Raw genomic sequence first — 25,023 nt, 5'->3', positions numbered from 1 at the left:
TTTTGCAATGGGACAGGAAGTGAAGAGCAATCTCCCCAATGGAACACAGATGGCAAAAAAAATAAATGACAAAGGTTATAATCCTCCCTTACCCTATCAAAAAGGGGAAAAAAGTTTTGTCCTTAGTCCTAGTTAGTCTTCCCTAATTAAAAAGAAACAAACTTACAAATGCTTAAACGTGATTGATAGCAGTTCTAAAAAAAGTAATTGGCATTTAGGTACAAAATAGAGAACAATTGTATGTGATGAATTATAAATCCTATCATCTGCTGAGTGACTACGGATGATGTATACCTTATGTAATAAGTAGGCAAAGTAACTCCAGCTGTCTACTGCGGGGCTGAACTTTTCCAACAGGATGGCACATTTAAATGAAAATCTGAGCGAACGCTGCAATTCTTTCAGCCGTGTTAATGTTACAGTATTTTCTTCTGAATAATATCACATCACATTTAGCAGTTGGAAGGTTACTGCTAAAGATATGCTTTGGTTTTGCTTCACATACTTCAGGCAACATTTTTCTGCTCAGAAGATGACAATACTTCCCTGTTAACATTGCAGAAATATTGTAATCTAATTGCACAAAGAAGCATACCTGCAATCTCCTGTCTAGTTTGACCTAAAACCCTTTGATTGATATTCCTATTTCCAGTACATTGAGAAAAAGCATGTTCCGTGCATTATGGTGTAATGAAGTCACACAACGCGGCTGCCCATTTTCACAGATAGTTTCAAGAAATGTTTTGCTTCAGTAGAAAAGGTTTGATTAAAAATATGACAGCTTCTTAATTGACCTTAATAGAACTGTAGTACTCTTGTAACATTTTCAATCTGTCATGGTAATAAAGATCATTTTCGGATTTGCTTGACATTTTTCGAGGCTGCAGATGTAACTTCAAATAGCATCTTGCGCACAACTAATGAGGATATTTCTGTGTTCACCCGCAGTTAGTTACAGCTCTCATTTGGAGGCATTTCTGTCGTGTAGTACAAGTGACAATAACACAGTGATTCTGGCCTGGAGAGAGAAAGGCAAAACCCATCTGAGAACAACGTCGCTGAACATTACGAAAGGAATTAATGGCTTTGACTATGATTCCGGATTAAATATAATTGGTATGTATCAGGGCAGTGAAAGTCTTGCTGTGGCTGAGGTTACTTGTCTATGTCAAATAATAATATAGTATGTGTCTGTCTTTTTTTTTTGTTTCTACTAAAGAGCTAGTATTGCCTGATACGTTGCCGGTTTTAAATTGGGCAGTAAAACCTAAGAAACTACTTCAGGTATAGCTTGTCTGCCTTTTCCTGCCTTCTGCACATTACTATTGTCCAATGGGGCAACCCATCATAGTTATAGACCAATAATCAGCAATCTATAGCAATATCAGCAACTGCGAATAAAACTTGTAAGCGCTTATAGCCTCGGCCATGTGTATCTAAAGGCTTTTTGAACCTGCTGCGGTTATTGTGCAGGCACCTCTATGAATTTGCACTGTAATTAAATAAATAGAGACCATTCTCTTTGCAAAGTACATTTTCGATAAGCTTAGTAAATAAGATGCTCATAAGCTAAGTAATATAAGTTCATTTCAAGCAACCAATTATGTACTAACCAAAGGTTTATTATTAGCCTTTAGCAAATCAACACCTAGGTCTCTTTAAAAGAAACCTGCCTATATACTCTTAGCCACTGGAGGCTAATAATGACCCCCAGGGGTAAGGTGGCCTAACATCTCACCTTAGGATTTAGTCTTTGACTTACAGTGGTGGTGTGAAGAGATGGGCGCAAATTACTATAAGACAGTTTAATAGGATTTTTTGAAGGCCAGTAAACTCCAGGGAGAGAGGGTTAGGGCACAGCTAACCAAGAGAACAAACATTTCAAAAACAAACAACCCTACCCTTACATACAAAAAGAGAGTCTTTGAGCCAGATTAGCAATTCTGTATTCTTCCGAGCACTGACTGTAAGCAGTTGTAGTATTCAATGAATTAGCCACCAGGCTTCCAGCCATGCCCCCAACTTCCTTGGACATTATTCAGTAGATGAAGTTTCATACCTGGTACTCCATTCTTGGTCATAACCTTCCTATTCTACTTTCCCTGGATATACCCTCCAACAGGACAGAAAGAAGCTTCAGGCTTGGACCTCTTTGTATCTAAACACACCCTCCCCAGGCATCAGATCTGGGAGGACAAGAACCCCAGCAGCAACACCCCTGCACCAGGCAGAGCCTGGTGTGCAACATTTTCCAGAGGATTCCCCTGATTATTTATATCTTTGCCCAGCATGCACCATAAACCTCCTAATGGGTGTCCAGGGAGATTTAAATATTCATATCTAAAATGATTGCATCCTCACACACTATTGCCAGTGACACTCCCCAGCAGCAAGCAGAAGCAAACAATACCCAGATCTTAGAAAGAACCTAAACAAAGCTGACATATCAATTGATCTCAGGCTGATGCAGCCCAGCAAAACACCCTGCTTGGGGCAGTGTTTACATTGTTTTGTAGCTTCAGTTCTTTCTTAGCTACTAACATTGAACAAGTGGAGAAGTTCTGACCTCTGTTGCTGCATGCTTATTGTGGATCAGCGACTCTTTGAAGCCAATATGGAACCAGTCAGTAGCATTAGTAAAAGACAGCCACTCTATTTCTCTAATGATAGGTTTACATTAAAGGATAAGTTCGTCTTTGTAAAAAAAAAATGTGGTGCACATATAGTCTCTGATTACATATAGTTGGTGAGGTTGAAAAAAGACACCAGTCCATCCAGTTCAAGGAGAGGTGGGGATGCCTGGGTTATATTGAGGAGACTTAACCAATCCCCAACTTGGTTTGGCAGGGGGCAGGCCTCCTTAAAACCTAGGGTCAGCTCAGCTGGGGAGGAGTTGTCGGGTGGAAGAGCTGGAGTAAAAGAGTGTGGAGGTCACAGGGAGCTCCCAAGTCTGGGGGGGGGACCTTGGGTTGGGGCTCGGGTGCATCCAGGAGGAGAGAAGAGATCCTGGGAGAAAGGCACATGAAAGAGCAAGGAGAAGACAGTGGGCGAGAACACTGCTAAGAGACTCCAGGGAGGACAACTTGAGGGCTGGTGATTGAAGCACAGTCGGGAGGACTGAGGAGGCACGCCTGAGAGAACTGGATATTTGCAGTTGGAGATGGGTGCAGAACCAGAAGAGCTGGCTGTGGGGAGGACAGTGAAGAGAAGCCATTGTAGCCAGGCTGGCTGGCAGGGCCTGAAGTTGGGTTGCTGGGCTCATTAGCTGCATGTAGGACAACTAGTACCAGAAACCCTGTCTGCAAAAAGCAATTTTCTGAAGCCTGGCTGAGTTAGTGTCAGGCCTAACCATGTGGTGCTAGCTAGTCTGGAGGAGTAATGGTCTGCAGCAAGTGAAGTGCTGGAGGAGTAACCGTCTGCAGCAAGTGAAGTGCTGGAGGAGTGAAGGGGAAGAGGTCTTAAGCAAGAGTTGTGCTGGAGAGAAGACTGGAGTGTATATACAAGAGTGTATATAGAAGTCCCAAGCAATTTGCACTGAATCTTTCTGGGCATCCAATAATTTCCTATTCCCATCCAGGTTCAATTACCTCAATAAAATACAAAGAAACAAAGTTTATCGATTGGTCTGTGTCTCTGAGTGCCTGTGAGATGCATGTCGGGCTGGGCAGGGTGACAGGTGAACCACAACATTCAGAAACCCCTATGGGGGCATGGTTACATTTGTTTAGGTCTTCTTGCAAGCTTTCCACATCCTGCATAGAAGTTATTAGCCTGCTTAACTTTGTATCTTCCACAAATACTGAGATTGAGCTGGGTATCCCATCCTCTAGATCGTTTATGAATAAATTAAACAGTATTGGTCCCAGAACAGATCCCTGGGGGACCCCACTTTCCACACCAGACCATTCCGAGCACTCGCCATTTATCACCACCCTTTGGACTCCTGTAGCCAGTTTTTAATCCAAGTACTCACCCGATGGTAAATGTACTTAGTTTGTACATGAAATGTTTATGGGTAACTGTATTGAATGCCTTTGCAAAATCCAGATAGACCACATCCACAGGCCTTCCTTTATCTAGATGGCAGCTCACTTCTTTGTAGAAGTGATTGGTCTGGCAAGAACAATTTTACATGAATCCATGCCGATTACTTTTAATGATACTGTTTTCATTACTAAAATCTTGTATATCGTCCCTTATCATTTCCTTCAATAGCTTTCAGACTATTGATGTTAGGCTAAATGTCCTTTAGTTCCCAGGGATATATCTTCCCTCTTTTTTTAAATATTGGTGCCAGGTTGGCGTGTCTCCAATCAACTAGTACTATTCCAGTCAGTAAACTGTCCATAAAAATTAGGATAAATGGTCTGGCTATCACATGACTGAGTTCCTTAAGGACCCTCGGGTGTAAAACATCTGGTCTCTGTGACTTATTTATGTGAAATTATGTTATGTTAAGTCTATTTCTTTCTTCTGTTAGCCATGAGGGTGCTTTCAATGACCTGTTATTGAAATTAACATAACCATCTTTGTCACTGTATACCCCCGTTTCCTTTGTGAAGACCAAGGGGAAGAATTTATTCAAATCTTGGCCTTCTCTCTGTCCTGTGTAGCCATATTCCCTTCATCATTCTTTATGGGGCCAATATGTTGTGGCCTTACTTTCTTACTGTTTATATACTTAAAGAGTATCTTGTGGTTTTTTTTTTACTCGCAGGTGCAATGCTGGACTCCTGCAGACTGTGGGGCAGATCCACGTACATCGGCGCATAAATCCGCCGGGCGTAGCGTATCTAAGATACACTACGCCGCCATAACTTTTTTTTTTCGAATCCTCAAAGAATTCACACCGTAAGTTACGGCGGCGTAGTGTATCTTTGGCAGCGTAAGGGTGCGGAATTCAAATGGATGTGATGGGGGCGTGTTTTTTTTTGAAGGGCGCATTCGCCGTCCGTGGGGGTATCCCAGTGCGCACGCTCGAAATTAATAGGGAACAAGCCAAATCCCTATTCGCAAACGACGTAAAAAATTCAAAATTCGACGCGGGAACGACAGCCATACTTAACATTGAGTACGCCTCATAATAGCAGGAAAACACCGGAAAAAGCCGAACGCAAACTACGTAAAAAAATGCGCCGGCCGGACGTACGTTCGTGGATTGCCGTAACTAGATAATTTGCATACTCGACGCGGAATTCGACGGAAACGCCACCTAGCGGCCGGCGGAAAATGCATCTACGATCCGACGGCATACTAAGACGTACGCCTGTCGGATCGATCCGAGATGCAGTTGTATCTTGTTTGTAGATACAAAACAAATATACGACGCGGGAAATTTAAAATTACGCAATGTATCAATAGATACACCGGCGTAATTCTTTTGTGGATCTGCCCCTGTCTGTGTAAGCTGTCTGCTCATACCTTGTACGAACAGGAAACATTAATGAACTACCTAGAGTGCTCAACGTCGCCATGGTAGTTCATTGAGAACTGAAAGCCGACAGCCGCAAAGGCTGACGGTACTTGTAGTTCTCACATTCACAGAACTCTGTGAGTGAATGACGCTGCCAGGTGGGCTGAGCCCCAAACAGCTGTTCAGTTTTTATTTGTGACAGCGAGTGTGGGGCTCACTGTGACAAAGGGGGATCAGGGGGTTGGGGACTGCTGCAACAGTAACATGTTACATGTTACACTCTGAATATTGGCATAACATGTAACGTGTTACAAAAGGTGAACTTATCCTTTAAAGGAGAATTCCAATAGTACGTAAATTTGCTAAACAATAAACCCACATTATCATTGAAAAAAAAGAAGGTAATTCACTGTTTATAATGGACACATGCCACTGTCAGAAAAAACACACAGAATAATTTGATATATTGTGCTTTATTTGTGATTTCTCTAGCATGTCTGAACAAATACAAAAATGGTTGAGCCACTAGATATAAATACGGTAATTGCTGCATGCAAGCTAAGATGGCAAATGGCATGACAGAAAATGCCAAGTTTTGAGATAGACTTTAAAGTGAACCTGCATTTGTTTATGAAGGGAAAACAAGGATTCACTTTAATGCCAAACCTAAAGCTGCACATACTGGGCCAGATTCAGATAGGAGATACAACGGCGTATCTCCTGATACGCCGTCGTATCTCTGAGTGCGGGCCGTCGTATCTATGCGCCTGTTTCAGAGAATCAGTTACGCATAGATTTCCCTAAGATCCGTCTGGTGTAAGTGTCTTACACCGTCGTATCTTAGGCTGCATATTCACGCTGGCCGCTAGGTGGCGCTTCCGTATAGTTACGCTAGCAATATGCTAATTAGGTATTTACGCCGATTCAGAAACGTACGTCCCGCCGGCGCATTTTTTTACGTCGTTTACGTTAGGCTTTTTTCGGCGTATAGTTACCCCTGCTATATGAGGCGTAGCTAATGAAGTATGGACGTCGTTCCCGTGCCGAGTTTTGAAAAATTTACGTTGTTTGCGTAAGTCATTCGCGAATAGGGCTTTGCGTAAGTTACGTTCACGTCGATACCAATGAGGCTTTGCGGCGTAATTTCGAGCATGTGCACTGGGATTTTTTCACGAACGGAGCATGCGCCGTTCACAAAAAACGTCAAATACGCGGGGTCAAGTGAAATTTATATAAAACACGCCCCCAACATCCCCATTTGAATTAGGTGGGCTTACGCCGCCACACATACATTACGCTGCCGTAACTAAGGGCGCAAGTTCTTTCTGCATACGGAACTTGCGCCCAAAGTTACGGCGGCGTAACGTATCTGAGATACGTTACGCCAGCAGAAAGATCCGCTGATCTTTCTGAATCTAGCCCACTTACTTTATTCTAACACTCTCATCAATAGGGACACAGATGAGCTGTGTGTAAGCTCTTAGTCATAACTTGGGGCTTACACTATAAGGAACACTCTTTTGCCTTCTCTATGTGATGACAATAAGTGCATAAGCAGCTAATAACTTAACACCAGTGTTGTCACGTGAAAGGAAAGGAGAAAGTCCTGTCCACCCTCCCCTTCCCCCATGCTCCTGGCTGCTGAACAGAGCATTGAGGTAGTGTAGGTAAGACTATTTTCTGCTCTTGGTAGGGGGTTACCCTTTAAGGGATCTTTTTGGTTTGCTATGCATGGACTCTCCATGAAGCTGAAGAGTTTCAAAGTCGGTGCCCAGGAACTTTCTTCTGAATCTCTCTTACACAGGTATTTTGCTGTAAGACAGGTTGCATTAAAGAGAAAATTCTGAATATTTTAAAATGGCGTAACCTTACACCCTTCTTGGAGCCACCACCTGGATTCCTACCTCTTTACACAAAATACTCAGAGCAGACTCTAATGAGAAATGTCTTCTAGATGCATGAAGTCTACAATAACTTAATGAAATTTGTTAGAAGAACAAATTGTATGAGCTATGACACAGTTCTCAGATTGTTGCCATAGCAACATCTTATTTCGAACACATCATATACTTTCTACCCCAGGCAACTCTGTGATGTGCCTTTAGCTTAGATGTAACTATTATGATTAGCTTGTACAAGGTGTGCTTCACATTTCTATTCAGCTATATACATACACTACAGCACAGTTTAGGTATGATTTTGGTAAAAGCATTATGCAGACAGGCAGTTGATAAGACTAATGACCACATACGTAGCAAAGGAAGAAATAAAGGGGGATGACTGAAGTCAGAAACACAGCAGACAGTTGGGAAAATATACTGATATCTCTCACATTTTCCTGTAATTACATTTGTGATCTGTGGTGTAATGAAATTCAAACATTATGTTATTAAAACATCTTTTTTTATTTCAAAATGAGATTTAAGTTGATGAACAATTTATAGAAAGGTGAGATGGCAGAAAAAAAGACCAAGTGGTCCATCGAGTCGACCCATTTTTTTTTTATTTATCTTTTTTTATTCATTTATCTGAGCATAGATCTATGTTTGTCCTAAACAGGTTTAAATCCACTTACTGTTGACTGACTCGCTGGGTTTGAATTTTTCAACTGCTAGTTTGTGATCATGTCCCTGTGTTCTTGGCCTTGTGGTACCCCACTAGTGACTGCTCTCTGCTCCAAATGAATCCCAATTACAACCACACTCCTTCAATCAATCAACCACAATCAATCCTTTAGCCACCTGCATATCCACTGAACCACCCAAGGGTTAAGTCCTAGCTTGTACAAGATTGTAATAATTATGCTGAACCATGTCAAATTCCTTGCTGAAATCAAGATAAGATTATGTCCACAGCACCACCCTGGTCCAAAACATAAGTGATATAGTAAAAAAATTCACTCAGATTAGTGTGACGTGATCTGCCTTCAGTAAAGCTATGCTGCGTTGGGTCCAGCTAATTGTGTGTTTTTAACTGATCAACGAGCCTTCTTTTTAGGAGTGATTCATTAACTTGACTACGACAGATGTTAAACTCACTGGCCTGTAATTGTCAGCTGCTACCTTGCAAACCTTCTTGTGGATAGGAAAAATATTAGCTGTCTGCCAATGGGGAACTTTTCCCGTTATAAGAGATTGATTGAAAAGATCAGTTAATGATCAAACAACTATAATTACAATTTCTCTATTCATCACACTCTGTAATGAATACCATCAGTGCCCAATGCTTTATTAAGCCCTAAAAGGTAATATAAAAAAATAAACATACATACTTACCTATTTGCTGCAGCATTGATCTGATGCTGCAAGCTATCCCCACCGCCTCTAAGCTCGAACACATGACCGTCACTGATTGCTTAGTACAGGACAGTGGAGTAACAACAGTCATAAAACACAAATAAAGTGCTCAGGTGAAATTCCCAGAATTAATAAGTTAGTAAGTACTAGGTTCTGAACATTTCATACATAAACATAGCAGCAGCTTCCAGTAAAAAGGTCTGAAGCAGCCCTGTGATGTCAGCCAACAGTGTGCTTTTACCCGCTGTCAGCTGATTCTGGGACACAGGAGAGCACAAGTAAGTGCACTCCCGTGACCCACATGAGAAGTATGGCCAAAAGAATTTGGCCATACTTCTTTTTTTTTTAATTGAGCCAGTATCTTTGCTACCTGTGTCTGTAGAAATCCTGAAAATGAACCATTGTTACTAGTGTAGCGGACGATTGCTACTAGTTACTAACATCCCCCATATCACCCTGCTGCCAGACTTTCATCTATCACCTCAGAGACAATAAACAGTCATTTGCGTTTTTGGGGGGATATAACTTGGGGGAAAGGAGTTATGGGATGCCCATAGAACATGTTGCTTTACCATCATATTAAAGTAATTGAAAGAATAGATTGAGCCTTGAAGAACTGATGAACCCTAAGGCCCCTTACACACGGTTGGACCAAACCGATGAGACTTGCCCGTCGGAACGTTTTCATCGGGTCACCTCTGAAGTGGCCGTACGGCCTCATATGTGTACACACCATCAGTCCAAAATCAGGGCGGGTCAGAACGCGGTGACGTCAAACACACGACGTGCTGAATAAAACGAAGTTCAATGCTTCCAAGCATGCGTCAACTTGATTCTGAGCATGCGCGGGTTTTGAACCGATGCTTTTCTGTACTAACCATCGGTTTGGTCCGATGGGGCAGCGGTCCATCGATTCGGTTTTGAAGCATGTTTAGAAATTTTGGACCGAAGGAAACCAGACCGATAGCCTATACACACGGTCGGTTTGGTCCAATGGTCAGACCAAACCGACCGTGTGTACGGGGCCTTACATTTACAGTCACTTCCCCTGCATAACCCATGCAGACTATTGCTCAGCCTCTGCATCAACTCCTGCAGACTGTTGCTCCCAGGACTTCTCTCCTCCCACACAAAACGTCCACTGTAAACTGTTATGCCCCGTACACACGATCGTTTTTTCCATCGGAAAAAACTCAGACACGTTTTTCCGACGGAATTCTGCTCAAGCTGTCTTGCATACACACAGACACACCAAATTCTGACCGTCCAAAACGCGGTGACATACAACAATACGACGAGCCTAGAAAAACAAAGTTCAATGTTTCCGACTTGGCTCACAACTTGGATCTTTCCTAAGATCACTACCTCCTACATATCAAACTATTTGAGCGCTCGTTCCATTTGAGAACATTTATGAAGAAGCTGTCCCTATTAGACATGCATTATCACAAACATATTCCATGTTAACTTCTGGAGAACATCAATAAGAACCTAATTTCTTAATTAAGTGGGAGAAAGATCTACACAAAACAATCTCCCAAACCCAAAAAGACAAAATTCTCTTCTTTCAAAAAAGCGTCATTTAGATAAAAATTATCAAGAAATTGGTATAAAATACTTGCGAGATGTTATGAAACTATTTACATAAAATCTATCCCCAGGTATCCCCTATATGCTGGGATGCTTCAAAATGGAGTTCTGAATCAGGCTTTTCAGTACTCGTTACATGTCAAAAAGCCTAGGCGCTTAGTCATGTGAACACTGGTGAAGATTACAATAAGAGATCACATTGAGTGGTCCTTACCTACAGATCAGATGACAACTTACATTGGCTTTCACTCAAGCGCCACAGAAGTACTTCCATTACACTTATGCCGCGTACACACGATTGGTCAAACCGATAAGAACGGTCTGATGGACCGTTTTCATCGGACCAAACCGATCGTGTGTGGGCCCCATAGGTTATTTATCCATAGGTTAAAAAAAAGCAATCCAGGCATGCTCAGAGTCAAGTTGACGCATGCTTGGAAGCATTGAACTTTTTTTCAGCATGTCGTTGTGTTTTACGTCACCGCGTTCTGACACGATCGTTTTTTTAACCGTGTGTAGGCACGACTGACCATCAGTCAGCTTCATCGGTTAACCAATGAAAACGGTCCATCAGACCGTTCTCATCGGTTTGACCGATCGTGTGTATGCGGCATTACGCATTACTTTTTTATCCACTTTGGCAAGACTGTAAAACATTTAGTTTTTTTTTCATATTAAAGTAAAGGTTCACTTTAAGTACCACAGTTTGACAATTTATTCTGAAGATGAGGCTGAAATTGGCACACATGAAATCTACTATATCTGTGTTGAGTTTCTAAGTTAAATTGGCCGTGAACTGCTACTACTAAACAAATAATTTGTTGAACAGTGTGTGGTCACTCGCTCCAATACCTGACTGTATTATATAACAATGTTATTTTCTTTCTGTGGAAAGTAAAGGTCTTTTATTTTGCCTTAGAGACATGAGCATACTATACAGTACATTACAAAAAGCTGTGTTCACATATTATTGAAGTCCCAGAGACTATTTCCACAGAAGCAGTTTGGCCACATTTTATTTTCTATTAAAATTCATGGGAATGTTATCGTCCAGTTACAGCACTTTGTGCCAAGTTCATGGTTATAATAAGATAAATGCTGTGAAAAATGCCTTCAGAATCTGTATTGTAACTTAAAGGAGACACCTAGCGTAAAAATGCGAAAAAAATGCAGTACCGACTTTTTATGTACATTAACTTCTTCCTGCCCACAGTCTGTTTATTAAAGATCCCATGATGGGGATACATTAATAAAATAAATATGCCCCCAGTCTCAGCCGCCACAGGCAACTGGGGTCTCCACTGATAACTGGAAACCAATCAGAGTGGTTTCCAATCATGTGATCATCAAGTCAGCCATGAGGCTCTCAAGCGAATGTCCCTACTGGAGGCAATACAGACAATTAAATAATCAGTATGTCTTTGGATTCTGGGAGCAAAACAGGAAATTCAAACAAGAATGAAGACAGCATGCAAACTGCAAACACGTGCCATTTTCCAGTAGCCATCAAGATATGAAAAAACTCTGAGAACATTTGATGTGTTTTGATGGTGCTTTTCTGCCCCAGTAAATAAGACCACAAGCTAGCATAATACCACCAATAATACCATAGTTACCAGTGACGTGATATTCCCCAAATCAATTCTTAAAATAGGAGGAGAATACATTAACAGTCATGGAAATATATACAAAACAAACTAAATATACATCACTTCAATGAACGTTTAAAAATGTTGTTATTCCTAATTTTATTATGATTTTTGTTTTTCCTGTCAGCAACTGCTGGAATTGATAATAAGATTACTTTGTGGAATCCGTATGTAATCTCCAAACCCAATGGTATTCTACAAGGCAATATGGCCAGTGTGATGACCGTCAAATTCATCTCCAGTCGCAAGCAGCTTTTCAGTTTTTCTAAAGATAAGGTATGTTTATACTTTGACTAATAGACTAATAGAATTTACGTGCCAGTTTTTACTCTTTTAATTACTCTACAGACCAAATGACCTGGGCAACAGTTCTGAAAGTTTCTTAAAGGGGTTGTGTCGGGGTTAAAGCACAATTATTATTTTTTTTCATTGATAATAGGTTCATTAGATGCCTGAAGCTAATAAGTTTGTTTTTAATAAAAAGCGTTTTATTACGAATATAGTTCTCTAAAATATCTATCTATCAATCTATTTATCTATCAATCTTTATATGGATTGACTTCTTCAAAACATAACAAAGTCCAATGAATAAATATTTTGTTTTCAAATATGTTTTTAAATAGGCTATCCCATGCTAGTATTTCACCTGCTGCTGTCCTAAATAAAATTGTTACTTTTCAGTAAAACTCTTTCACGATTCCTTAGCCCCAAACGAATGAAGTATAGTATTTCATGGTTAGATACATTTTTCAAAATCTCTTACGATACTCTTAAGCTTCCCTATATAAATAAATGGTCCTCCTACCTAGACAAATCTTTAGAAGATGTTAGAAGAAAGCAGGGCACACATCAGCAAGGCAATAATGAATGAACCATGGCTGAAAATGTATTTTAAAATATTATAAATATTAATCTACTTTGCTTTTTAATATAAAATGTGGAAACTTAATGCTGGATTTATTATCCCAAATATCAACAATTTAAAACTTGCCTTTGCCATCTTTTATGGTCTTACCCTGTAATTATTATTTTTTGGTGTGAGGTCATTCTGTATATAACTCATATTACAGGTATCCACAGAATGCCAAAGTCAACCTTGACCATTTCTGAAATCTGAACATTTATGCCTCCTGTCAGCAAAAAAAAAATGTATTCTTAGAAACTAGTTATAGTCCCTCAGGTCACCCTGGAGCCAACCAGGGAATCTCTTACTTTGGAGAGATTTCCTTTCACTTCCTGTTTTGACTATATGACAGGAAGTAAAGTGAAATCTCCCCAATGGGACACAGATGGCCAAAAAAAAAAGGACACCTTTTAAATCCCCCTTACTCTATCCAAGCTGTAAAAAGGTTTAACATTTCAAATGCTCCAAAATAAAGATACTTACATAGTTAGTCAGGTTGAAAAAAGACACAAGTCCATCTAGTTCAACCAAAAAAAATAAACAATACAATCCCATATACACAATCCTATACCCCCAGAGGAAGGCAAAAATCCCCAGCAAAGCATGCTCCAATTTGCTACAGCAGGGTAAAAAAATTAGAGGCAATCGGATATTCCCTGGATCAACTTTACCTATAAGGGTCAGTGATTTAGGAAAGTATCCAGGCTTTTTTTTAAAGCAATCTACTGAGCTGGCCAGAACCACCTCTGGAGGGAGTCTATTCCACATTTTCACAGCTCTTACTGTGAAGAAACCTTTCCTCTAGACGTAAATAGTGCCCCCTTGTCCTCTGTGGTGACCTTAAAGTGAATAACTCAACACCAAGTTCACTATATGGACCAATTATGTATTTGTACATGTTAATCATATACTCTCCTTAATCTCCTCTTCTCAAGAGGGAATAAATTCAGTTCTTCTAATCTTTCCTCATAGCTGAGCTCCTCCATGCCTTTTATCAGTTTGGTTGCCCTTCTCTGCACTTTCTCCAGTTTACTGATATCCTTTTTGAGAACTGGGGCCCAAAACTGAACTTCATATTCTAGATGAGGTTTTACTAATGATTTGTACAGGGGCAAAATGGCATCTCTCTGCCCGGTGTTCATGCCTCCCTTAATAAAAGAAAGAACTTTGCTCACTTTGGAAACTGCAGCTTGGCATTGCATGCTATTATTGAGCTTATGATCTTCCAAAACCCCCAGATCCTTCTCTACCATTGGTTCCCCCAATTGTACCCCCCTAATATATATGATGCATGCATATTCTTAGCCCCCAAGTGCATAACTTTACATTTATCAACATTAAACCTCACATGCCATTTAGTTGCGCAATTAGACAGAGCATTGAGGTCAGTTTGAAAATTGGAGACATCCTGTAAGGACATTAATCCACTGCATAGCTTAGGGTCATCTGCAAAGACAGAAATGCTACTTTTAATCCCAGACCCAATATCATTTATAAAGATATTAAAAAGTAAGGGTCCCAACACTGAACCTTGGGGTACACCACTGATAACCTTAGACCATTCAGAGTAAAAATCATTAACCACGACTCTCTGAATTCTGTCTTTCAGCCAGTTTTCTATCCATTTACAAACTGATCTTTCCAAGCCTGTAGACTTCACATTACACATTAGCTGTGTGTGGGGAACTGTGTCAAACGCTTTTGCAAAATCCAGGTATACCGCTTCCACAGCCACCCCTCTGTCCAAGGTTTTACTTACCTCTTTATAGAAATAAATCAGGTTTGTCTGACAACTTCCATCTTTCATGCTGTCTGTTGCTTAAAATATTTTTTCCCAGCAAGAACTCATCCATGTGGTCTTTTATTAAACTCTCCAGTATCTTCCCAACTATAGAAGTTAAACTAACAGGTCTATAGTTACTTGGTAAAGACTTTGTCCCCTTTTTAAATATGGGCACCACACTTGACTCCCTTGCCTTCAGAAAACTATGCCCGCTTCTCAGTTTTATTCTCTACTATTAGTCTTCCAAAACACAGCACAAGTTCAGAGGTTTCCTGCCCAATCCATGTCCCCAATGATTTTCTGGTAATTCTATAATGTTTCCACTATATCCTGTTTTCAGAACTATATTTCATACCTCTAACATTGTCAACATTACCCATTTTCCAAACCTTTCATATATAAACATGTTTTTCTAGTGTATATGCAAAAATATATTTTTTATTTTACTTTTCTTTCTGCCCTTATTGCTTAGAATTTTTGTTACACTCTTTTCTTTCCATCATTTGTAAATTGGTAATTCAAATTTATCATTATCTTTAATTTAACCTGTCGAAAATATTGCAAAAAACTGTGTCATACTGTCATTTCTTTTATCATTCTCCAGTATAATAACTCTTTCAATAAAGACATAGGGAAGAAAACTATTATGTCACAACTTGATTCTTATGCCGCATACACACCATCACTTTATGTGATGAAAAAAAACGACATTTTCAGTGAAGTAAAAAACGACGTTTTTGAAACTTCAATTTTCAAAGACGAAGTTGCCTACACACCATAGTTTTTCTCACAATGTTCTAGCAAAGCGAGGTTACGTTCTACCACTTTTTCCATTGAAGCTCGCTTCCTAACTAGCTCCTGGGCATGTGCGGGTGTAAAAACGTATTTTTAAACGACGTTTTTTGCTACACACGCTCAATTTCTGTGAAGTAAAAAACGACGTTTTGAAAAATGACACATAAAATTGAAGCATGCTTCAATTTTTTTTTGGTCGTTTTTTTACAAGACATAAAACAACGTTTTCCCCCACACACGGTCAATTAAAGTGACGTTTTTAAAAACGTCATTTTTTTTCATCACATAAAGTGATGGTGTGTACGGGGCATTAGTTTATTATCATTGAGTATAAATGAATCCTTTTATTTCTGCAACACATTTGCTATAGAGGATACATAAGATACAGTAATAGCCTTGAAAATACAATATTACCAGCTGTATTGTGAATCCTTTTGCAGGTTTTGAGGATATGGGATGTTCATCATCAAGTGTGCATACAACGTTTAGCTGGGATCTTCCCCAAAACGTTGGAATTTCAATTAACCTTCTATTTCTATGAGCCCCACGGACGTCTCTTTTTGTCATTCAACAATCAGTTGGCAGTTCTAGAAATGAAGAGTGAGGCTAGCAAAAGAGTGACAAGCCACGAGAAACCAGTAACGTGCGTACTGTACAACTCGACTTTTAAACAGGTAAGCTTTAAATGCAAGTCACAGATTTGTGTAATACAGTCAGGTGTGTGTGTGTCATGTAGGAGGAATGTAATGAGAGCAGATGCTGAATAATACAGACAGATTCATTTCTAGAATTCGCTCAGATCAATAGCACATCATTGGTTTAGTTGGTGGTACCTGACCTCTATAGCACAGTCATCATTACTACCCACTGTGCTACTGATTGGGATCATCAAGCTCATTATATCCACATATCTTAGTGTACTATTGTTTCAGACAGTTAAATGCTAGAACATTCTTGAACAGGGAAGATTGCAAAAAATGTACAACTGTGAGGCTGAATTTGATGAATTCAATTGTACAGTAACAAAAACAATTAAATTGATTCTAGATGCAATGAACACATGCATTTGACTTTATATCAGCTTCCTCTAATCCCATACACAGCCTGAGAGAGGGGGTCCAATACCAAATAAGACTGTACCAATATGCACAATGCTGCCCAACACTGTAAGCATGCTTACAGGAGGAGAAAGCAGAGTAATGACTCATGAGAGCACTGCTGCTCCTTCACTGTCCAATCAGCAGCCTGGGGATGCCCTCTGGACCAAGTGACGGTTCAGGACTTCCGCAGTGGGTCCAGGATCTGGCTGGTAAGGATGCCTGGGTTAAAAGAAAAGCTGATCTAAATGGAAATCTATTGGCAGATATGACGGTTCACATTCGAGTATTTTGATCATATTTGTTTCATGCATGCCTTAAAGCACAACAAAAAACTAAATTTAGTATGTTTCACCATACCAATCCTAGACCACTTGGCTTCTGGGGCAAGTTTTTGCACAAATGTTAAAATATGCATTTCTTGCTAGAAATTACTGTAACACCCCCCCCCCCCCCACACACACACAACACGTATATATTTTCTGAAAGTGGAGACCCTGGAGAATAAAATGAATGAATGAATGAGAAACTTATATAGCGCGACACATGCAAACTTAATCGCAAACTTAATCGCCTCTGGGCGCTTGTTGTTCCTGTCTCTTTTGATATCAAAAGAGATGAGTGATATCAAAAGAGATGAGGGGTATTTGAAATGTTTTATGTTGCACGATATTTGCGCAGTTATTTATCAAATGCATATTTTCAGGAAAACATTTACTAAAATTTATTTTAGTGCAAACAAACATATCATACCCATTTTTTTGTAAAATATAAAAGATTGGATTGTGTCAAGTGAATAGATACCAGACATGTCAAGGCTTAAAATGATGCACACCTGTGGAATCGCAAAAAACTTTGATACCCAAAATTCTCCATAGGCGACACTTTAAAAGCCTTTAAAGGTTATAAGTTTAGTGGAAACTGTGAACTATGGGCCTAGAATTATTGCTCTCATTCCAACTTACCCCACGATATCTCACAAGTGTGCCACAATAGATGTTTACATATACATATACACTGAGCTTTTTTTTATGGGGTGTGTTTTATTTATTTATTTATTTATTTTTATTTTTATGCAATATTTTTATTTTGTTTTGTATCTTCATTGATATCTTAAGGAGGCTGACAAGCTATGTAATAGCATGGGTAGCTGACAAGTACTCTTTTTTCTGTAACTGCTGGCGCTCAGCTTTAATTTGTTAGTCAGGTCCATCTAAATCTGCTAGTCTAATGCCTCGTACACACGACCATGCAAAAGTCCGCCGTGAGTCCGTCGGAAGTCCGACAGAAAGAAAGAGAACAGGTTCTCTATCTAAGGTCCATCGGACTTCCGACAAAAAAAGTCTGATGGAGGCTTCACACGGCTGGACTTTCCGAGAAAAAAAGCCTGTCTGACTTTTTTTCATGGAAAGTCCGGCCGTATGTACGAGGCAAAACACTACCCTCTCACCAGATTGACAATGCTTCCAAGGGGGTCTCTGTTGTTCCTCCATCCAGAGTGGAGACACCCTAAATCAACCCATAGATGATTTAAATTTCTTTCCTTCCACCACAGGGACGCAGGGAGCATTCCCAGCCAGCAGTACACAATGATTACTGCTAGCAGCTATAGCCACTGGCAGTAATCGCATGTAAAAAGTCCAACATGCTGATTGTACTCAAGTTGATTGATGGATAGACTTGGGTACAATCAGCATGCCCAAACATGAACCAAATATTGGGCGGTCCTTACTGAACCTGCCGAATTTCAATCCATGTATGGTCGGCTTAAGACAGACAATGGGGGTTATTTTACGAAAGGCAAATCCACTACAAGTGCAAACTTCAATTGCATAGTGCAGTCGCTGTAGATCCGACATGCAAGGGAAAAAAAAACAGCGTTTTAGCTTGCACATGATTGGGTGATAAAATCAGCAGAGCTTCCCCTCATGTTAGATCTACCCCTCAGATTTACCGCGACTGCACTTAAATGTGCACTTTCAGTGCAATTTCAAGCTCACTTTGCACTTGTAGTGAAAAGTGGATTTCCTTTAGCAAATGACCCCCAATGTGTTACTTGTCTGACATAAAATAAAGGGAAAATAAAGGAAAAAAAGCCCCAAAAAAAGGAAACTCAAATGAATAGAGTACAGCCATCACGTCTAACGATTGGTAAACTGCAATATATTACATTTTAGTTATTGGGTTTATATACACTTTAACATTATCTACTGCAGTTTTGGGTTTAATATTGATTCATGGCCAGCTGAAAATTAGTGATCAATATAACGAAAAGGAAACTCTTATGTTGTTGTTTTTTCCAGTATATATTCATTTTATGTTTTTTTCGTAACATAATCCTTTAATTAGCATGATTCCTCAGTGGACATTTCGAGAATACAATACAAACAGGATAATCCACTGTTAAAAACCATGCCGCTGAGCTAAAAAAAACCTTTCTCAAGTGACATCCTACTGCTTTCAATGATCATCTACAGTGTAAACTATCTATATAATTTCACGAAGATTGAAGGAGAAAGGCTTGTCTATTGTGCTAAGTATGCTCTACTTAAACACAGCTTGCATGCAAAATAGACATGCATGGCTTGTGTTTGTTTTGAAAGCACATCTAAACCTTAAAAGAATGACATTTAGTTTGCCAAGCTCTGCATAGTACAAACAATTTCAATTGTTTTTATTATTTTTTTCCATAAATTGTGTTTTTCCTCTTTTTTCATCCTCGTTTGCTGTGCTTTGCATTGATGTGCAGTGATTTCCTCCAGCCTTTCTCAGCCACTTCCTGTCTACATGCACTCACCCCAACATCACCTGCATGCAGGCCCGTCGGAACCCGACAGGCAAACCATACAACTGCTTGGGGCCCCGAGCTGGCCAGGGGCCCCGAGCTGGCCAGGGGCCCCAGCACGATGGGCCCTTGCTACACCGCTGCTTCCTGCTGCAGTCCGGTCGGCCGCGCACAACAGGAGATTCAGTTTCCTGTTCCTGGCCGGACTGACAGGAAGTGCACACACTGAGTGTTCACTTCCTTTCAGTCCGGCCCGGAAACAGCAAACTCCTGTTCCGCGCGGCCGACCGGACTGCAGGAGGAAGCAGCGGTGCAGCAATGGCTGGCGTCTTGTTAGGCTCTGCGGAGGACAAAGGTAGACTGTCTTGAGCGGGGGTATAGCGGTATCCTGCATGGTGGGGAGAGGAGTGCTGCCCATACACGTGTATGCAGGCTAGAGAGGATTGTAAGATATCCTAACAAATTAAGTAATGTTTTCGGCAGCAATCCCCCCCCCAGGCCTTAACTTAATAAAATTCAGTAAGCCCCCCGCTTCTCAACTTGAAAATGTGACATTTTTTTTCTATGCTTGGGGCCCCCAAATTCCTTCAAACGACCCTGCCTGCATGCCTTCTCTCTGGATCAGGTTTAGTGGACCGCATCTGCACTGTGGGGTTGATTTACTAATAATGGAGAGTGCAAAATCTGGTGCAGCTGTGCATATTAACCAATCCGCTTCTAACTTGATATCAGCAAGAGAAATTTGGCCACACCCAATGTTCGCTACGGCACGCTATACAAACCACATTACTACTCTCCTTGGAGCACCCAAAGGTGCCCCAGACCACTAAAGTGTTCGGGTTTGGCTTGAAGAAAATGTGGCAACGCTAATTAAAGCTTATGTGAAATTTCATCAATTTGGTAACCTAATACTATGAATACCAGTAGGGTACTGAAGACATAAAGGTATATACAATAAGCTCATTCATTGTTGGTTACCCATCTAACAATTTGCAACTCTAGTGTCAAAGACTCAATCTCATCCAATGAGGTACATTATTCTTTCTAGTGCCCCAAAACTACTCATAGACATTGATGAATATGGATACAGATAGGAGAGGTTTGACTTGGGCTACTAGGGGCATATGGGGGCAGACAGACAAGGACTGGCAATCACTAACTGACAAATGTTGGCAGAAAGAAAACAGCAAATAGGCGCAGCTTAAGTTAGACTGTATTTGTTTAATAAACAATGCATATTAAAAACTCACATTGAAGTATCTTTACAAAGGCACAGTGAAGTTCAGCCTTTGTAAAGATACTAAGGTTTTAATATGCATTGTTTATTAAACAAATAGGGGCAGATCCTCAAAGAAATTACACCGGCGTATCACTTAGATGCATTTTTCCGGCGGCTCCTAGGTGACGTTTCCGTTGTATTCCGCGTCGAGTATGCAAATTAGCTATTTCCGACGATCCACGAACGTACGAGCGGCCGTCGCATTTTTTTACGTTGTTTCCGTTCGGCTTTTTCCGGCGTATAGTTAAAGCTGCTATATGGTGGCGTACTCAATGTTAATTAGGGACGGCTCATGCGCAGTTTGTTCGGCGTGGGGACGCGCTTCATTTAAATGAAACACGCCCCCTACCCGCCGCATTTGAATTCCGCGCCCTTACGCCGCAAGAGATACACTACGCCGCCGTAACTTAAGGCGCGAATTCGTTGAGGATTCAAACTAAGCCAAAGTAAGTTACAGCGGCGTAGCGTATCTGACATCTGCGCCGGGCGCAGCGTAGGTACGTGAATCTACCCCCTACAGTCTAACTTAAGCGGCACCTATTTGCTGTTTTCATTCTACGTGTACTGGAGTGTGCTTCAACTCCCCCTGCAAGGCTGCCCTGGTAACACAGACTGTCATCTCACACAGAGCTATACAGCTCAAAGGACTCTTGTATGGACTTAAGTTACATTTCATATACTACAGCCTGTGCCACTATTCCTTGTACTTTTAGACAAATATTATCAGATGCCGATAGAAAAATATGGAGACGTTAACCACTTGCCGACCGCTGCACGACGATATACGTCTGCAGAATGTCAGCGGTGGGCAAATGGACGTACCTGTATGTCCCCTTTAAGAAGCCATACGGCGGGCGCCCACGCACCCGCCGCACTCTTCGTGACCGTGCCCGAAGAGGCAGAACAGGGAGATGCCTATGTAAAAAGGCATTTCCCTGTTCTGCCTAGTGACAGGACAGTGATCTACTGCTCCCTGTCATCGGGAGCAGTGATCACTGTCATGTCACTTGTAGCTCAGCCCCCTCACAGTTAGAATCACTCCCTAGGACACACTTAACCCCTTCCATGCCAGTGTCATTTACACAGTAATCAGTGCATTTTTATACCACTGATCGCTGTATAAATGGTCCCAAAATAGCATCAAAAGTGTCCGATATGTTGCAGTCACAATAAAAATCGCAGATCGCCACCATTACTAGTAAAAAATAATAATAATAAAAATGCTATAAATCTCTCCCCTATTTTGTAGACGCTATAACTTTTGCGCAAACCAATCAATATACGCTTATTGTGATTTTTTTTACCAAAAATATGGTATATTTTTTGGGATATTTATTATAGCAAAAAGTAAAAAATAGTGTTTTTTTTTCAAAATTGTCGCTCTTCTTTTGTTTATAGTGCAAACATTTAAATTGCAGAGGTGATCAAATACCACCAAAAGAAAGTTATATTTTTAGGAAAAGAAGGACGTCAATTTTGTTTGGTTGCAACCTCGCATGACCGCGCAATTGTCAGTTAAAGTGATGCAGTGCCAACTCGTAAAAAGTGCTCTGGTCAGGAAGGGGATAACAGGCACAGAATGACAGATTGGCTTACACAGACTGAAGGGGCAAACAAAGTGACAGATATTGGCTCATTGCTAGATCAAGGCAGAGACAGAAGAGGCACCCGGCTAGGGCACAGGGGGGGGGGGGGGGGGGGGGTTGCAGTTGGGGCTGGAGCCTCTCCTGCCACTGTACCAATAAATTGGCACCTCTGTGCCATCAAACACAGCTACTGTACCCATAAATTGCTGCCAGTGTGCCCATAAATTGCCGCTACTCTGCCCCATCAATTGCTGCTACTGTGCCCTATCAATTGCTGCCAGTGTGCCCATCCGGCTCTAAATCAGGCGCTTAAAAAAAAAAAAACGCTGCTATAATTCAGGTGCCCGACGCCCGACAAGGGGCTGGACACCGGAATAGGGGGCGACAGTGGTGACCATAGATAGATTCAATGCATGAATCTATCTATGGTGAGAGAGAAGTGGCGGAGAGAGGAGAGAGGGGGCAACACTCCTGCGCCCTTTATGGACGCACCGCCACTGCTGTGCATTGCAATCACTCTAGATCTGAGGAGAAGCTCTGAAATGAGGGGAAGCTCTGCTGATTTCTATCATCCAATCATGTGCAAGAAAAAAATAAAACATTTCCTTGAGTATTCTTTGCAAAGAGAAGCTTTACCTTAAATACTAAGCTCTGTAGCAAGTGCACAGTATATTTGCCTTTAGTAAATTAACCCCAAGGTCTTTTAAAATGCGGTAATGCATTTTAAATCTTAATATGCTAACCATATTATTATTCTAGTGAAATATCATTTTTCCACCACTTCTCAGGTAATCAGTTCAGACACAGGATCAACGATTACTTTCTGGATGATAGACACAGGACGGAAAATCAAACAATTTGCAGGCTGTCATGGAAATGCGGAGATTAGCACTATGGCTTTAGATGCAAGTGAAACCAGGCTGCTAACAGGGAGCACTGATGGAACAGTTAAGGTGAGGAAAACGTGATTTACAATATGTTACAGATCTCTGTTTATTCACTGGGTTTACCCACGCTGTTAGCCAGTGATAGCTGTAAAACAAATTTATACATGGTATGGTTATAAGTCCATAAGCATGTCATAATGGCTACCCGGGCCCATTTCTCATTCAAGAGCAGAAATGGGACACATGCCAAATCCTAAAGATTCAGATGTTTGGCACCAGTGATGAACTTGTGGATCATGCTTTGAAAACCCCATAACACTTGCAGAGGTGATAATCATAAGTCAATTTTCCATCCTGTCTAAATGATATCTCAGCTGTCAACAATAGCCAGGGAGAGTGAATTCCTGGCACAAAAAGGCCAAGTACCATAAGATTTGGTCTAAAATAACCTGAGTGGGTCAATACAAGTGCTGAATATCTGACAAATTCAAGGGTTTAAAGCAATTTTTATATTTTAATATGTTTATCAATAAAACTGTGACAGTGACACATTCTTATTTTAGCAAGTTCTAAATATCCATTACAAAATCAGATTAAACCTGGTATGCATACAATCAGGGTTTCTATAGGGGGCAAACAAATATCTCACCCAATTACTTTCCATCTACTAAACTCACACAGAAAGTTTGAATTTTAACCCTTTTGCTGACAGAGCTGTTTTTGCATTTTTTGCACACATGTTTCAAAAATCATTTTAGACCTGAAGATTACATAAACCCCCAAATATTATATATTTTCTGAAAGTAGACACCCTAGAGAATAAAATTGTGGTAGTTTCAATTTGTATGTCTAAAACACATTAAAGTGAAATTTTGGGGAAAACAAGCGCAATACACTACAAAACAAAATAAATCTGCACTATCTAAATGATGAGCAGCTACAAAAACCAATCGACAATTGGAAAGTGACAAACAGAACATATAAATTGTAGCGCTAAAAAATGGCTGAATTGTGTAAAGACTAAGGATCGGATTCAGGTAGGGGCGCGCATTGTTACGGCGGCTCAGCGTAACGTATTTACGCTACGCCGCCGTAAGTCAGAGAGGCAAGTGCTGTATTCACAAAGCACTTGCCTCCTAAGTTACGGCGGCGTAGCGTAAATGGGGCCAGCGTAAGCGCGCATAATTCAAATGAGGCTGAGGGGGCGTGTTTTATGTTAATTATTGGTGACCCGACGTGATTGATGTTTTTACCCGAACGGCGCATGCGCCGTCCATGGAATTTTTCAGTGTGCATTGCTCCAAAGTACGCCGCAAAGACGTCATTGGTTTCGACCTGAATGTAAATTACGTCCAGCACCATTCACGGACGAGTTACGCAAACAACTTAAAATTTTCAAATTTCGACGCGGGAACGACGGTCATACTTAACATTGGCTACGCCACCTAGGGGGCAGGTTCATCTTTACGCGGCGTATCTCTTACGGAAACGGCGTATCTTTACTGCGACGGGCAATCGTACGTTCGTGAATCGGCGTATCTAGTCATTTACATATTCTACGCCGAAAACAACGGAAGCGCCACCTAGCAGCCAGCGGGAAAATTGCACCCTAAGCTGCGCCGTCGTATCTTAGCTAGGTTTAAGTGTATCTCAGTTTGAGCATACATTTAAACTTACGACGGGCTTAGATTCCGAGTTACGTCGGCGTATCTACTGATACGCCGGCGTAACTCTTTATGAATCTGGCCCTAAATATCTAAATTAATAATTATATATAACAAATATAAATCACTAGATGAGTGATGTGTGTTCAAAAGCAATAAATAACAAATGCAAAAGTCCAAAAACTCCTGTGAAAAATAGGTGAAACTTTAATGGTGTTATCAACTGGGTGAATGATTCTTGAGTGAGAAGAAACCATATATTGTTCCCACACTTTAAACGTGACACACACTTGTG

The 25,023-nt window shown here is 40.8% G+C and overlaps 1 protein-coding gene across 2 annotated transcripts in view; it reads left to right on the top strand.

The window, feature by feature from the left end:
• The window catches only part of WDR49 (WD repeat domain 49), a 173,336-nt gene that overhangs the window by 33,611 nt on the left and 114,702 nt on the right, over window positions 1-25,023 (top strand). For both annotated transcript variants that reach the window (XM_040349306.1, XM_040349305.1), the window contains 4 exons: window positions 949-1,116; window positions 12,076-12,224; window positions 15,871-16,104; window positions 22,966-23,130. In XM_040349306.1, the coding sequence (XP_040205240.1) occupies window positions 949-1,116; window positions 12,076-12,224; window positions 15,871-16,104; window positions 22,966-23,130 (716 nt within the window). The remainder of the gene's footprint in view (window positions 1-948; window positions 1,117-12,075; window positions 12,225-15,870; window positions 16,105-22,965; window positions 23,131-25,023) is intronic.

This window comes from Rana temporaria, chromosome 4, assembly GCF_905171775.1.
Source record: "Rana temporaria chromosome 4, aRanTem1.1, whole genome shotgun sequence".
NCBI lineage: Eukaryota > Metazoa > Chordata > Amphibia > Anura > Ranidae > Rana > Rana temporaria.
This window is presented reverse-complemented; position numbering and strand designations above follow the sequence as displayed.